The sequence below is a fragment of the Macaca mulatta genome, chromosome 20 (genome assembly GCF_049350105.2).
Source record: "Macaca mulatta isolate MMU2019108-1 chromosome 20, T2T-MMU8v2.0, whole genome shotgun sequence".
Classification (NCBI taxonomy): Eukaryota; Metazoa; Chordata; class Mammalia; order Primates; family Cercopithecidae; genus Macaca; species Macaca mulatta.
Window position 1 is genome coordinate 27,243,068 of NC_133425.1, and position 16,580 is coordinate 27,259,647.

The window sequence follows — 16,580 nt, forward strand, 5'->3', positions numbered from 1 at the left end:
GCTTCTTTTATATCACTGTGTATTTTATAAAACCAATTTTCCATTCATGGGAACTTCCAGAATCAACTGCAACTTTGCAATACTTGTTTTCTTAAATTGAGGTGTTATTACTTTGTAATTCTTGTTAACCTGCGCAAAAGCAAAACAGAAAAGAGCAATGATATTGCAAAATACCCATCCCTCTTCCTAACATTATATATTATTCTTTACAGGTATTCTGTAAGACAGTTAATTTTTTAAATAACTTTTTGTTTTGATGCAATTTTTTTAACTTTGAGTTTCAGGAATAGGTGTGCAGTTTGTTCTGTAGGTCAACTGCATTTCACAGGGATTTGGCATACGGATAATTTCATCACCCAGCTAATAAGCATAGTACCGGATAGGTAATTTTTCTGGTCCTCTCCCTCCTCCCACCCTCTACCCTCAATAGACCCCAGTGTCTGTTGTTCCCGTGCTAGTATCCATGTGTTCTCATTGTTTAGCTTATAAGTGAGAACACGCGATATTTGGTTTTCTGTTCCCATGTTAGTTTGTTCAGGATAATGGCCTCCAGTTTCATCCATGTTGCTGCAAAGGACATGATCTCATTCTTTTTTATGGCTGTATAGTATTCCATGGTGTATTCCATAGTATTCCACATTTTCTTCTTCTTCTCTCTCTATTTTTTTTTTTTTTTTTTCGAGACAGAGTTTCACTCCTGTTGCCCAGGCTGGAGTGCAATGGTATGATCTCGGCTCACTACAACCTCTGCCTCCTGAGTTCAAGCGATTCTCCTGCCTCAGCCTCCCAAGTAGCTGGAATTACGGGTGCCTGCCACTACACCCAGCTAATTTTTGTATTTTTATTAGAGACAGGGTTTCACCATGTTGACCAGGCTGATCTCGAACTCCTGACTTCAGGTGATCCACCCACCTCGACCTCCAAAAGTGCTGAGATTACAGGCATGAGCCACCATACCTGTCCTCCACATTTTCTTTATCCAGTCTACTGTTGATGGGCATTTAGGTTGATTCCATGTCTTTGCAGTTGTGAATAGTGCTAGATGAACATACATGTGCATGTGTCTTTATGGTAGGATGATTTATATTCCTTTGGGTATGTACCCAGTAATGAGATTGCTGGGTCAAATGGTAATTCTGTTTTTAGTTCCTTGAGGAATCGCCATGCTGCTTTCCACAATGGCCGAACTAATTTACACTCCCACCAGCAGTGTGTAAGCGTTCCCTTTAATCCTCAACCTTGCCAGCATCTGTTAGTTTTTTACTTTTCAATAGCCATTCTGATTGGTGTGAGATGGTATCTCCTTGTGATTTTTGATTTGCTTTTCTCTAATGATTAGTGATGTCAAGTATTTTTTCATGTGATTGTTGGCTGCATGTCTTGATACAATTTTAAACTTAAAGAAACATTGTAAGGATAGTACACTGACACTTCCACCCTTCACCCACACACCCAGATTCACCAGTTAACATTTTACTCCAATTGCTTTTGCTTTTTATTCTCTCTCTCTCTATATATATATAATTATATAAAAATTATATATAATTATACAAAGATATATAATTATACAAAAATTATATATTTATATATACAGAAATATTATGCACACACTTATGTGTATGCCCGCTATCATGTATTGATCTGTAAATTAAATTACATAACGATAGCTAGATCGATCGATAGAGGGCGCGTATGTGTGTAAATATTTGAGATGAAGTTGCAGACATCATTTCCCTTTACCCCGAACTGTGTGTGTGCATGCACATGTGTGTGTGTGCATGTATGTGTGTAAACCATTTGAGATGAAGTTGCAGACACCATTCCCCTTCACTCCTGTGCATGCGTATGTGCGCGTGTGTGTGTGTGTGTATGTGTGTGTAAGCTATTTGGAATTAAGTGGCAGACATCATTCCCCTTTACCCCTCAACACTGTGGTATGTATCTCCTAAAAACAAGGGCATTTTACATAAGCACATTACACTAATGAAATTCAGGATATTTAGTATTAATAGAATACCACTGTCTAAGCCACAGACTGTATTTGAATTTTCCCAGTTGCCACAATAGTGTTCTTTACAGCGCTGCTCCCTCCCCAGGACCAAGTGCCCCCAGGGCCACCACTGCATTCAGCCGTGTCTGCCTAGTCTCCTGTAATCTGGGACCATTTTCTTTGTCTTTTATGACCTTGACATTTTTGGAGATTACAGGCCAGTTGTTTTATAGAATGTTCCTCAATTGGGGTCTAATAGATTTTGAGCTGCACTCCGAGAATATAATCTAAAGGAACGTCCCCCTGTCTTCTGCCCTCAGGACCTGGAAGCCGGCGAGAGAGACCCCTGTCTGCAACCCGCAAAACTCTTTGCGAGGCTGAGGACCCAGAGGAAGAAGCCTCTGCTGTGCTCCGAGCCATCCAGGTGGAGAACGCGGCCCTGCAGAGGGCGCCCCTCAGCAGAAAGGCTGAGCAGCCGGCCAGCCCACTGCAGGTGCGCTCCGGGCGGGGCGAGGAACCAGGGGATGCTCCCTGGACTAGGCAGTGTCTAAGCTGCAGTTAAGAAGAGCAGGTGGGCAGAAGAGAGAGGTGTAGTGGGTATCGCTGACCCCAGATTCATCCGTGTTTCCACTGTTCACAGACAGTCACCCACTGACCTGCTATGGCTCCCATTACTTCCGCCTTCTTTTGACTCTATTTCACAAAGCCTAAACTGGGTGCTAATCAGCCTCCAATCCTCACTGATTTCCCTGCAAACCCTGGATACCTTAGAGCAGGGTTGCAAACAGGTGGGTCAGTGAAGAATGGAGTCAACGACAAGCTCTGGCTCCCCAGGAAAGGTCTCATTCCCAAGCATGGACCCTTCAGGCATCCATAGTCCTCACTGCTTCCTATTGTCCTGCCCCTGGCCCACTTCATTTGTTCACAGAGCCTCTCTGGACCTACAGGGATTTGAGTTTCCAGCTGCTGCCTTCAGCTTTGAGCAGCCAATAGGAGGATAAATGGTGGGTGGAGCAGGGACCTTGGGGAGCTGGAGGCGTTGGGTATAGCTTGGGGTACACATTCTTTCCCAGAAGCTTGGTGTGTGACTCGCCTGTTGAAAGCCTTTTTTGTAGTTTGTCCCCCTCGATGCTCTCTGTAGCCCTGAAATAGGCAGGCTGGTTTCATTGCCTCACTTCACAGATGTGGCCACTGGTACAGAGAAGCAAGGTGGCCTGCTTCTCTCAAGGACAGGGTGATCACATCTTTGGAAGTGGCCGAGGTCTGCCCGCCTGCAAGCCCAGGGCCCTGTCACCAGCACCAGTTGTTCCCCAGGCTCTATCTTGGGGCTGCTCTTTGGGGCATCCATCAAGCAGCACCTATTGTGTGTGTTCCCAGACCTCTGACCTTGCCCCTGAACTTTACGTCTATGGTAGCTTGAGAAGGTCCCTGCCCTTTTCTGTGCCCTCATCTTTCTGTGAACAGCATGGAGTGAAGGCTTTGTTCCAACGTCACATCATGTGATCACATCCTTACAGGATGCAGAGGGACCACCAGCAAAACCATGGACCAGTCTGCTGGAGGAGAAGGAAAAGACCCCTGAGGTCAGTGCCAGGCAGAGATGAATGACAAAGCCCCATGCATGTGCATAGCACCTGATGGCCTCCAGGGCGCTTTCCTTCACGCTGTCCCACCAGGTCCTCACTGTGTGCCCTGAGCACTGGTGTCATGCTGCCCATTTCACAGATAGGGAGACCAGGGCTGGCGTGGCTTACCCAAAGTCACGAGTCGAAGCCAGAACTCACCCAGGCCTGCTGACTCAAACTGTTGTTATATTTCTATTTATTTATTTATGTTATTATTATTATTTTTTGAGACAGAGTCTTACTCTGTTGCCCAGGCAAGAGTGCAGTGGTGCAATCTCGGCTCACTACAACCTCTGCCTCCTGGGTTCAAGTGATTCTCCCACCTCAGCCTCCCAAGTAGCTGGGATTACAGGCACCTGCCACCATGCCCAGCTAATTTTTTGTATTTTTACTAGAGACGGGGTTTCACCATGTTGATCAGACTGGTCTCGAACTCCTGACCTCAAGTGATCCACCCGCTTCAGTCCCCCAAATTGCTAGGATTACAGGTGTGAGCCACCACGCCCAGCCTATATTTCTATTTATTGACAAGACAATGAAAAACAGATCTTAGTACCTTGAATAAATACATTTTTAAATCTGTATCTATCTAGGTCAGTTAAGTATATCTCAGCAAATTTGGTCCCAACAAATAAGGACGTGAATTAATAAAATGCCCAGGACTGTCTTTGCTTGGTCATACACAGGTCTGTGCCATGTGCTTAGAATACAGAGGCAGCTGAGACAGATGAGCCCTGGCCCCATGCAGCTTACAGGCAGCAGCAAATAAAACCATTCATAAACAGGGTGACATCAGAGAGCGATGACAATCACAGCTGCCAATATGTGAGAGAATGACAGGGTATAGGGCAGTGGCTGCCTCTGACAGGGTGGTCATGGGTGCCCCTTGGAAGGCATGTCCCATCTGAGCTGAGCCCTGCCTGTTCAGAAGGCACCAACAACAGGGAACGGCATTCCAGGTGGAAGGAACAGGGGAAAAGCTTTGAGGTGAGAATGAGCCCAGCCTGATCAAGGATTGGGAAGAAGCCCTTTGTGAGGCAGGGAAGAGGGGATGGGAGAAGCAGAGGGAGACAGAGCCCAAGCGGCACAGGGTGTGCATGTCGCACCCCAGAGTGCCAGAGTTGTTTGTCGTTTGCATTGCTGCCACTCGTCCTGCCAGTTCCCATCATCCTCGTCTGCTGCTAGCCTGTGTTTCTGACAGGCCTGCAGTAACTGCCTAGGTCCGGAATTTCTGGATGACCTAATTCCTGACCCACAGAGATTCCGGGGACTAAAATCTTCTGCAGATAGACAGCAGGGCACATTTCTAGTGTCAATGATAAATGAAAAAGAAGGGGAAAAGGCTCAGAGAATTAAAAATGAAAGGGCCTAATGCTGTTACTGGAATTCTTCATGGAGTCTGCTTGCTTTGTACAACCAGAACAGGGGCTCAGTTGAGATGGCGAGAGGATTTTTTTTTTTATTTTTTGAGACAGTGTCTCACTCTGTCACCCCGGCTGGAGTGCAGTGGCACGACCATAGCTTACTGCAGCCTCAAACTCCTGGGCTCAAGTGATCCTCCTCCCACAGCCTCCCAAAATGCTACGGTTACAAGCATGCACCATTGCATCCGGCCAGTGAAGCTTTTTGATAAGAGAAGGTTTCCAGTAGCTCATCGAAGTGGATTGTTTCCTAGGAGCACCCTGGTCATCAGAAACTGAGATGGTGTGAGGGGTTCTAGATAGAAGCTTCAGGCAGTTGCTGTCACCCTCACATTCCTGTTCCTGTTTTATACAAAGGGACTGTCAGCCTAAGCATGCCTGCCCTTGACCATGACCCTGCTGTGTCTTAGGCCAGGAGTGTTGCCTGAGACATCTGTTTAATAAACCTTTCCCATCCTCAGTTGCTTCCCATCACCACGGCGACCACCACTCAGGAGCCGGCCGGGGCAGCAGGGGGAGCCAGAGCCATCAACCAGGCCATGGACAGAATTGGACTTCTGGGAAGCAGGTACTACCAAGGGTGAAGCCAAACCCAAAACTCCTTAGGAGTGCAGCCATAGGGATCTTCTTCATGAGGGTTCTTTGCTTTTCCTATGTTTTTTCAAACCCCCTATTTCTTTCTTTAAGATGGGGTCTCGCTCTGTTGCCCAGGCTGGAGTGCAGTGGCACAAACAGCTCACTGCAGCCTCAAACTCCTGGGTTAAAGTGATCCTCCAGCCTCAGCCTCCTGAGTATCTGGGATCACAGGTATGTGCCGCTGCACCCAGCTAATTTGTGTACTTTTTTGTAGAGATAGGGTCTCACAATGTTGCCCAGGTTGGTCTCCAACTCCTGGGCTCAAGCAATCTACCCACCTCGGCCTCCCAAACAGGCGTGAGCCACCACGCCTGGCCCCAAATCTGTTAAATGATTCCTTTAGACTATACTCTGTCTCCCCCTCCAGTTCTAAAGCATTCAAATTGACTTGATTTCTTTTAGGCATATAGCTCTTATCTTGGTCAGTTTGGCCCCAATCTGTGTAGAACTTGAACCTTCTCCAGGTTTCCAGTAGAATACCCCATGCAGCACAGGGCGTTAAACTTGTTCCCCTGCCGGTCTAGGGGGCGAGGCTGGCCCACAGCAGCGTCCTTCGAAGCTCCTTTTCTCTATTAAAAGTTTGTCCAAACTCAGCATTCTGTTCCATTAATGTGTAGCAGCAGTTATTGGAACTGTCAGGTTTTATTATCAAAATAAAGCCTTCCCTCTAGTCTTCAGACAAAATAGATCTTCAGAAAGATGTGCCAGGCTGAGCCTGTAGTTTCTGGCATGCCATGGCACACAGGCACACTCCGAGGGCCGCTGTGCACAGGCAGCTGTGCATGCTGGGCACTGTGCAAAGTGCCTGGCTGAGGGGCGAGAAGGGGCTGAAACCCAGCCTGTGTGCTGGTTACTAAGCTGAGGGCCTGGCCTGGGGCTGCATCAGCCCAGAAAGGGGGTGGTGGCTTTTCTGCATGAAGAAGGAATTCACTAGCCAAGCTGTGTGCCCTCCAGGTCCGCGTCCACCTAGAGGGAGCCCTTTGTTATAACTTACAGGGAAACTGAATAGGCTAAAGGCACCGCCATCCATTCCTTTAAGACTCTCCAGGCCCCAAATAGAAATCAGGGCTGTGTACCATCGTGGCCATAATAAGAACTCGCAGTTTCCCCTGCACGTGAAAAGGCTGCAGGCAGGCGCGGTGCTCACACCTGTAATCCGAGCATTTAGGGAGGCCGGGGAGGGCAAATCACCTGAGGTCAGGAGTTCGAGACCAGCCTGGCCAACATGGCGAAAACCCATCTCTACTAAAAATACAAAAATTAGCTGGGTGTGGTGGCACGTGCCTGTAATCCCAGCTACTCAGGAAGCTGAGGAAGGAGAATTGCTTGAACCCCGGAGAGGGAGGTTGTAGTGAGCCGAGACTGTGCCTTTGCTCTCCAGCCTGGGCGACAAGAGTAAAACTCCGTCTCAAAAAAAAAATTAAAAAAGGCCGGGCGCGGTGGCTCAAGCCTGTAATCCCAGCACTTTGGGAGGCCGAGACGGGCGGATCACGAGTTCAGGAGATCGAGACCATCCTGGCTAACACGGTGAAACCCCGTCTCTACTAAAATACAAAAAAATTAGCCGGGCGAGGTGGCGGGCGCCTGTACTCCCAGCTACTCGGGAGGCTGAGGCAGGAGAATGGCGTGAACCCGGGAGGCGGGGCTTGCAGTGAGCTGAGATCTGGCCACTGCACTCCAGCCTGGGCAACAGAGCTAGACTCCGTCTCAAAAAAAAAAAAAAAAAAAAAATTAAAAAAAAGAAAGAAAGAAAGAAAAGGCTGGGCCATGAGGATATTTTACATCTGATGCAGTTTTATTACAAGCAGCATGCACTCCGCCAAATGCTTCTTTCCTCGGCATCAAGATCCTTTGTGCTTCAGGGTCTTGGGGGTACCCAGCCTTAAACTGCACATGTGGGCATGTTTGCAAATGATGAAGGCATGCTCTGCTGGGTTTAGAATGCCATGTCCTCAGGAACAAGAGGAGCAGAGCAGATCTCCAGCCCAGGAGTCAGCAAATTGTTGCTGTAAAGGGCCAGATAGTAAATATGCTTTGCAGTTGGTTTTGTTGTTGTGATAGTTGTTTCTTTGTACAACCTTTTAAAAATGTAAACCGTTCTTAGCTCACAGGCTGTACAAAAACAGGCCGTGGGCTGGATTTGACCCGTAGGCCTTAGTTCGGCTGACCACTGCTCTTGACTCTCAAGTTCAAAGCTTAGGGAGGTCAGCTGGCCGCCTTGCCCCAAGCAGTGTGTCCCCAGCTGGGCTCTGATTCCATCGCTAATTGTATAGCCATTTATAAAGGGAGAAAAACAGCAAGCCTGCCCTTGCCTTTGAACTGGATACAGAGTGCATACTTCCTCTTCATTTCCTATTCCCGAGAAGGAAATGTCAGTGTGGCACTTTTAATGGGAATGTTCTCTTTTGTGTATCATTTACTACTACCTGTTTGCTAAAACCAAATCCCATTTCAGACAACAGCAGAAGCTTCTGAAAGTCCTCCAGGCCGTCGAAAGTGACTCTGCCCATCTCGGCAGGGTGGTTTCACCAACCAAGGAGCAAGTATCAGACGCAGAGGTGAGAGCCTTGACTTGATTTTCAGTTCTACATTCAGGATGGTTCCCTCAGAACAGTCATTTCGCATCGGTGGGGATTGCTCTGACAGTGGTTAAATGAGCATCTCTCTGCCTGTGTCTCCATCTCCCCCCATCCCTGACACACAGAGGTATATATGATGAAGAGCAGGAGCAGAGAAAGGAAGATGTGGGCCAGAAGTTTCAGCAGAGAGAAGCCGGTCTGCACAAGAGGAAACATAAATAGCATGAAAGCCCATAGGAAAATGTCCAACTTCGCTGGCAATCAAGAAACGCAAATTACAACAACCTAAATGTCCCATTTGCTCTCTGAATTGACAAATTATTTCTGAGGATAACCTCTAGTGCTAGCAAGGTTACAATAAAGCTGTGGCAGCCACACATATGTGGCAGGCAGCTGTATAAACAGGTAAAACCCTCTTGGAAAACAGAATGCTTGACCTTAGGAAGAGCCTGAGAAACACTTCTCAGAGTGTTTCAGCCCCACAATCCCGCTTCCTTATGTAAGGAAATCACCCCACAGAACTAAGAAGCTAGAGGCACACAGATGTCTATTACAGAATTATTGGAAGTAGGGAAGACATTTTTTAAAAACCTAAATGTCTTATAACAATGGAGTTAATCAGGAAAAGTATGATACATCAGCACGATGCAGTAGTATAAAAGGATGGAAGCTGTCATTACGAGACGATGCAGACAAGAAACGTTAGCGATATCAGCCTAACTGTAAAAGGTGATGTTAATCTTTAAGTCCAATAGGATTGCAACAACCACACAAAGATGTGGCCATATGAGTGTGCTGATGGAGCTAGGACACAAAATACAAAAGGGAACTGGGGCATCAGAGTGGTAGGATTAACGGCGATTCAATTTTTTTTCTTTTCTTTTCTTTTTTTTAGACAGAGCCTTGCCCTGTCGCCCAGGCCGGAGTGTAGTGGCGCCATCTTGGCTCATGGCAACTTTTGCCTCCCAGGTTCAAGCTATTCTCCTGCCTCAGCCGCCTGAGTAGCTGGGATTACAGGCATGCGCCACCATGCCCAGCTAATTTTTGTATTTTTAGTAGAGATGGGTTTTTGCCATGTGGGCCAGGCTGGTCTCTAATTCCTGGTCTCAAGTGATCCACCCACCTTGGCCTCACAAAGTGCTGGGATTATAGGCCACCACACCCGGCCTCCCAAAGTGCTGGGATTACTAGCCACCACACCCGGCCTCCCAAAGTGCTGAGATTACGGGCCACCACACCCGGCCTCCATTTTCTTTCGTGCTGAAAGGTGTGTGTCCCAGCACATCCTTCTGCCCCTACCTTCACCCAAGCCATTCTTAGTATTATTTGGTATGGTGGTCACCAATGTTACTACTGGCCAGTGAGGACTTAATGCGAAGTCCTCCCAAAGCCACATATAAAATCCTGTGAGAGCAGAAAGGCCCCTGAGCTGGCCTGGTCTGGACTAGAGTTCCAGCTTTGAATCTGTGGCATTCATTGAGAGATTGTGTGACCTTAGACAAGCCTCTTAAGCTGTCTGGTCCTGGCTGTCAAATAGGGTCAATAATCCATGCCCCACAGGCCACTGTGAGGATGAAACAGGAAAGGTCTCTGAGAGCATGCAGCTCAGTGCAGGGAGAGACCAGCAAATATCCGCTGAGAGTTCACCGAGAAAAATCAAAGCTGGGGTCCCCACTGCATGGAATAGTTTCTTCATTTGTATTATTTTAATTAATTAATTAGTTAATTTTAGAGATAGGGCCTTGCTGTTTCTCCCAGGCTGGAGTGCAGTGGGTGTGATCACAGCTCAATGCAGCCTTGAACTCCTTGCTCAATCGATCCTCCCGCCTCGACCTCCTGAGTAGCTGGGACTACAGTGGCCCCCCAGCACACCTGGCTACTTTTAACAAATTTTTTTGTAGAGATGAATCCTTGCTGTGTTTCCCAGGCTGGTCTTGAACTTCTGGGCCCAAGCAGTCCTCCTGCCTCAGCATCCCAAAGTGCTGGGATTGCAGCTGTGAGTCACCATACCCGGCTAAGTCTCCTTATATTACGGGAGACAGAAAATCCAGGGCAAACTGACTTATACAACAAAGAGAAGAAAAATGACAGACTCTTCTCATTGAAAATGACACAGGGAGGGCCAGGTGGGGCCTGATCCAGCAGCTCCCACTGTGTCTTTCCCCTCTGTCTGCACAGTGGAAAGCTCAGTCCCACCACCTGCAGCTCAGTCCCATCTCTGCTCCCTCCTCATGGTTCCCAAATAGCTAGAATGGTTCTACCTTGCACCCCTGTGTCATCAGACTGCACTGTCAGGAGGGAAGCCCGTTTCTCACCATGTAAGTCTGTGATTGGCGTGCTTGCACTGACCTGTGCCAGCGTGCTTGCCTGTGCTTCCTTGGACCAGTCAGGCCCCTCCCTGGAGTGGGAAAGGGTCAGTCCCCCTATTCTTTATGGCTGAGAAAAGAGACGCCGTGCCTTCCCCCCAAGGAAAATCAAGTGGTCTCAGCAAGAGCAGGGACAATGAATGACAGGGGCCAGGAGCTGCCCAGCCAGTGTCCCCCTCCCACCGCCAAGCAGGATCCCAAATTGGGCAGTACAGAAGCAGGAGGAGCCACTGAGTAGCAACAGACAAGTTGTGACACTTGCTTAGTTAATAGATTCTTCAGCTTTTTCATTTACCAACACAGCTGAGGAATTTGCACATTTCAGATTGCACTGGGTGGGAGTTCTAGCAGCCCCTCCGAAAGGCAGCCTGCCTCCCATCTGGCCTTCCTCCCATCTGGCCCTCCTGCCTCCCACCAGCAAGCAAGGTGACCAGTGCTACTTCTTCAGCAGCCCCCAGACTGACCGCTTACCTGGTCCTGGATCGCTCCACACAAGCACAAGCTTATTAACCTCCCAGTCCCGTGGAGTCAGCTAGGCCAGTTTAGCTTTATCAGGGTCCTGCGTGCCTGGGACTCAGACCCAGGGCAGCAGAGGGCTTGGCCAGGACGCCACATGGCTGTGAAGCAGAAGGAGGAAGCTGTGGGTTCCGAGGAGCCGGCTGATCAAAACAGGCCCTGTCTTTCATCCGGGAGCTGTGAGCTGACCTCTCTCCCTCCTCCCTATCCACGTTCCCACCATGTGGCAATCAAGGCCCCTCCAAACACACACTGAGAGTGATAGCACGTCTCGCTGGCTATTAATTAAAAAAGTAAGTGGGGAACAGTTGCTGTTCATTTGCTCGGCTCCCTGCTCACAGAACCATTGCAGATTACCCGTGCTAATTAACAGAGGGCATGTGCACGCGGGGAATGCACCATTTTGTGAGTGACTGATCCGTGGCGACCAGTGCTGCAGTCAGCCCCGGAGGGCCTCAGGAAGCCATTCCGAAGGGTGGCCGTTTATTGATGGCATTCACGCAGGCTCTCAGAGCAGACAGCCGACGCAGGAAGGAGGCAGGCATTAAAACCAATGAAGGAGAGAAACAGAAAGAAACAGACACTTACGGAGCGCACCCAGGGCCGGGGCTCATGATAGGGCCTTCTTAGGTATTGATATCCTGTTTAACGTCTGTGACAGGATTATCACATAGATGGTGTCATGTCATCTTCCCCAGCCAGGCCGAGGGATGTCAAGTGACTTGTCCAAGGCCAGGGGGCCATGTTTCCTACTATATCAGTCCTCTAGGGCCGCCATAACAAAATACCATACATGGGGTGGCTTCAACAACAGAGATTTCTTTTCTCACAATTTCGGAGGCTGGAAGTCCGAGATCAAGGTGTTGGCAGGTTTGGTTTGTTCTGAGGCCTCTCTCTTTGGCTTACAGACAGCTGTCTTCTTGCTTTGCCCTCATATGGCCTTTTTCTGTGTGTGCATCCTTGATGTGTCTCTCTGTTTGTCCAACTTTCCTCTTACAAGGACACCAGCTAGATTGGATTAGTGCCTGCCCACCCTCCCCCCAGCCTCATTTCAATTTAATCACCTATTTAAAGGCCTTATTTCCAATACAGTCATATTCTGAGGTACTGGGGATTAGGGTTTCAACAGATGAATTTGAAAGGGCTAAATTCAGCCTATAACCTTTTTTTTGTTTTTTTGGTTTTTTTGAGACTAGGTCTTTCACCCAGGAGTGAAGTGGTGCGAACACAGCTCACTGCAGCCTCAACCACCTGGGCTCAAACAATCCTCCTGCCTCAGCCTCCTATGTAGCTGGGACTACAGGCATGTGCTGCTGTGCCCAGCTCATTTAAAAAAAAAAAAAATTTTGTAAAGACAGGATCTCACTTTGTTGCTCAGGCTGATCTTGAACTCCTGGCCTCAAGGAATCCTCCCAATTTGGCCTCTCAAAGTGCTGGGATTACAGGCGTGAGCCCCCATGCCCAGCCTCAGCCTGTAACACCTACTCAGTTGAGCAGATGTCGTGACAAGCTTCTGGGTACCGAACACTGAGTAGTGGGGGAGAGATGTGCGTGCTTAGGCAGAATTCAATGCTTTTTAGACATTTTTATGTATTTCTAAACTCTCAAACAGAATGCTCACAGAGTGCCAGTTACACAGCGACTCTCTTTTGAATGCTTTACAGTATGAATTCATTTGATCATGGGAATAACCATAGGTAGTGGGTGCTATTCTTATCCTCATTGTACAGATGGAGAGACTGAGACACTGAAGGTTAACTAACTTTTTGAAGGCAGTGGTAGCAGAGGTAGAGCCAAATTCAAGCCTGTCATGACTTAATCCTTTGGTGTTATTTTTCTCTTCTTTAAGGACAAACAGAGAACAAGGGCAGACGAGATCAAAGATGCCATCTACGTGACCATGGAGATCCTGTCCAACTGGGGCAACTCGTGGTGGGTGGGTCTCACAGAAGTCGAGTTCTTTGACCTGAATGACACAAAGCTTTATGTGTCCCCCCACGATGTGGATATCCGGAACACAGCCACACCTGGGGAGCTGGGCCGCCTCGTCAACAGGAACTTAGCTGTGAGTAGAGGGGACACTGGATTGCTTCTTGGCTGTGTATTCCCATGCATTTTCTCTGCCCTTGATAAATCTGTGTTAAGGGTATGAGTGGAGGGAGGAGAAGAACAACAAAATCTGGCCAGGTACGGAGGCTCACACCTGTAATCCCAGCACTTTGGGAGGCTGAGGCAGGCGGATCATTTGAGGTCAGGAGTTCAAGACAACAAGAAGCCTGGGCAACAAGGCAAAATTCTGTCTCTACAAAAAACACAAAACATTAGCCAGGCATCATAGCTCATGCCTGTAGTTCCAGCTACTTGGAAGGCTGAGGTGGGAGGATCTCCTGAGCACAGGGAGATTGAGGCTGCAGTGAGCTGTGATTGTACCACTGCACTCCAACCTGAGCAACAGGGTGAGACCCTGTCTCTAAAAACAACCAAAAATAGGCCGGGTATGGTGGCTCACACCCGTAATCCCAGCACTTTGGGAGGCCGAGGCGGGTGGATCACTTGAAGTCAGGAGTTCGAGACCAGCCTGGCCAACATGGTGAAACTCCATCTCTACTAATAATACAAAAATTAGCCAGGCGTGGTGGCACATGCCTGTAATCCCAGCTACTTCTGGAGGCTGAGGCAGGGGAATCACTTAAACCCAGGAGGCAGAGGTTGCAGTAAGCCGAGATTGCAGTAAGCCAAGATTGCACCACTGCACTCTGGGTGACAGAATGAGACTGTCTCAAAAAACAAAAAATTAAATAAATCTACCAGAGTTATTCATTTGGGCAAAGTTGGAGAGGAGCCTGAGGGAGCGGTGCTGGCAGAGGCCCCAGACACTCTCTCCCTAAGCTGTTTCCCAGCCCCTGCTCTGTGGGTATTTCTTGGGGGAGCCAATTCACCTTCTTTTATCCACCTTGCAGTTTTCCAGTCACCATCAAACACTGGACCTCAGGAGTCATTAAGGTTAATGGTTGTTCTTTGTAGTTGAAGAAACTACAGCTTGGAGAAGGGCATTGACTTGGCCAAGGTCATGCAGCTGGAAGGTAGTGGAGCCAAGTTCATATCGGGCAGCCTGGGCCAGGACCCTTGCCCACACTCCCTCAGGACCCTGCTGCCCTAGGTCGTGAGGTGCACACTCCACAAACGTTAAATGTTTCTTTCCTTTAAATATCCAACACCTGTACACTGTACTAGGTACAGTGGCCAACACCTGTAATCCCAGCACTTTCGGAGGCTGAGGTGGGCGGATCACCTGAGGCCTGGAGTTCAAGACCAGCCTGGCCAACATGGCGAAATCCTGTCTCTACGAAAAATACAAAAATTAGCCAGGCGTTGGGGCACACACCTGTAGTCCCAGCTACTTGAGCTGAGGCAGGAGAGTCGCTTGAACCTGGGAGGGGAGGTTGCAGTGAGCCATGATCGTGCCATTACACTCCAGCCTGAGCGACAGAGCAGGACTCTGTCTCGATAAACAAACAAACAAACAAACAAACAACAGAATTTACAAAAAGAAAGATGGGGCAGGGTACTGGCATTTTTTTCTTCCTGCAACTTGCAAGTTGGACACAAGAGACTGTGAGCTAAACTGAGCCAGAGTAGCCAGCCACATCATCTTTGCTATGCTGGGCCTCAGCTTTGTTCATAATTATCTCCTCAGAGACCTGAGAAGATGTTGTTATTGCGTGATCATAGCTCACTGCAGCCTCGAACTCCTGGTTTCAAACTGTCCTCCTGCCTCAGCCTCCTAAATAGCTGGGACTAGAGGCACACAACACCACATCTGGCTAATTTTGTAAAATTTTTTATAGAGACGGGGTCTCACTATGTTGCCTGGGCTGGTTTCCCTGGCCTCCAGTGATCCTCCCACCTCGGCCTCCCAAAGTGCTGGGATTACGGACATGAGCCAGCATGCCCAGCCTTTGCTGTTATTGTTATTATTATTAATAGTATTAATACCACTGGGAAAAGTAGTTAGTGTTATTCCCATTTTAAAGAAGAGGAAACAAGAAAAGGGGTGTTTGAAATGTCTGGTTCTAGAGACCCAGATTCTGGTCTTGACTCTGGCCTCGGCAACTTACCTGCCTTCTCTGAGAGTGGATTTTTCTGCCTGCTGAAAAATGGGAGATTGGGTCAATCATCTTTTAGGATTCTTAGATTTCCAGCAGCAGAAACCAAGTCCAGCTCAGTTAGCACATGTTTAAAAAGTAAGTGTGTTTCAAGTCTTTTGAGTAGCTAGTGTACTCACTGCCATGCAGGCCGGGAGAGGATGGGCTTTGTGGGAAAGTTGGGGTTTTAGGGAGCATCCTGGAATGCTGGCCACCACGGGTGTGGTCTTCTTTTGGGGGTGGGAGATAAACAGGAGGATGTGAGATTCTTCTGGAAAGATTCTTCTCTTTGGACTTGAGGTTCTGGGGGAGACTGTGCTGTCCTACTTAGAGAGTTGACTGTTTTGGCCTTTGTGTGAGTGGTCACTTCCATGGCATCCAAAACCATGACTAACTTACATCCTAAACTGGGTCATAACTCAAGGTTGGGGGCTGCTTTCAGAGAAGGGAACAAAATGAGAAGGGGAGATGGAGAAAAGGATAAAGCCGCAATCCCTTAGTTCATACAACAACCGTGATTGAGATGCCTCGGCAGTGTCGGTTGGCTGGTTGGTTTGTCCTCACCAGCCTCTGCTGGAAATAGTCTCAGGAAAGGAAGGCTGATGGACAAACCTGTTCCACCAATCCCAGGAGGGGATTCTCCCTGAAGGAGTTCAAGATTGCTTAGAAAATGTGTAATGTATGTCACAAATAAAAATAAAAATTAAGAAATTCAAGATCGCCACTAAAAGAAAGCTGGATGCTACAGAGCTAAGAAGCAACAGCTGTCCCCAGGCTTGGACTGGGTAGGTCTGAGTCCCCTTCTAGATCAGCAGCTCTGTGATCTCAGCCCTCGAAAGATGCAGTCCCTGAGCTGTGGATAACGGCCGCCTGGGCGCTGTGGCCTGGCCTATCCCTGTGCTGCCTCCAGATTCAAGTCTTTAGGCTCCCATGCTTGCTGCTGGGACTTGGGCCAGCCCTCGCCACCCCTCCCCTACCCCGCTCTTGCGGAAAGCAGTGGCATTTTGGAAGCCTGCTCTCCAGAACAGAGCACACTAGGGACAATAAAAAGCATCGTTGGATTTGATGGGGACCAATTCTGATGATTGCTCTCCCTTTCTTCTGTTTAGCAGAGACCGGGGCGCTTTGCCATGTGATGACCCACAGTTTTGGTGGATTTGAGGTTTTTGTTTTTTGGCCCTGCGATTGGGACATGAGGCAGCTGTGTCACCCTGGGCTGCTGGGTCTCTGGGCTCATCTGCAGGAACGCTGGATTCCCCCTTCTTCCCTGATGCGGGGCTTCCCTGCATCCTGGGTCCCAGG

At 48.5% G+C, this 16,580-nt stretch overlaps 2 protein-coding genes across 12 annotated transcripts in view; one reads left to right on the forward strand and one right to left on the reverse strand.

The window, feature by feature from the left end:
- The window catches only part of KATNIP (katanin interacting protein), a 233,399-nt gene that overhangs the window by 148,235 nt on the left and 68,584 nt on the right, over positions 1-16,580 (forward strand). For 7 of the 9 annotated variants that reach the window (XM_015125838.3, XM_015125837.3, XM_015125841.3 and 4 more), the window contains 5 exons: positions 2,311-2,483; positions 3,508-3,573; positions 5,498-5,604; positions 8,128-8,230; positions 12,983-13,198. In XM_015125838.3, the coding sequence (XP_014981324.3) occupies positions 2,311-2,483; positions 3,508-3,573; positions 5,498-5,604; positions 8,128-8,230; positions 12,983-13,198 (665 nt within the window). The remainder of the gene's footprint in view (positions 1-2,310; positions 2,484-3,507; positions 3,574-5,497; positions 5,605-8,127; positions 8,231-12,982; positions 13,199-16,580) is intronic. The other 2 variants (XM_077985648.1, XM_077985650.1) reach the window with 1 other exon arrangement.
- LOC144337950 (uncharacterized) overlaps positions 1-16,580 on the reverse strand; it is a 48,957-nt gene that overhangs the window by 26,203 nt on the left and 6,174 nt on the right. Inside the window, exons 2-5 of one of the 3 annotated variants that reach the window (XR_013411614.1) lie at positions 15,252-15,280; positions 11,089-11,234; positions 7,434-8,449; positions 5,055-5,748 (exon numbers count right to left, since the gene is read on the reverse strand). The exons of 1 other annotated variant lie outside the window; for it this stretch is intronic. Coding sequence is in view for 1 of the 2 variants with exons in the window: in XM_077985706.1 (XP_077841832.1) it covers positions 11,169-11,234; positions 15,252-15,283 (98 nt within the window). In the remaining variant the exon portion in view is untranslated. Of the gene's footprint in view, positions 1-5,054; positions 5,749-7,433; positions 8,450-11,088; positions 11,235-15,251; positions 15,284-16,580 lie in introns of those variants that run through there. One more of the 3 variants, XM_077985706.1, reaches the window with a different exon arrangement.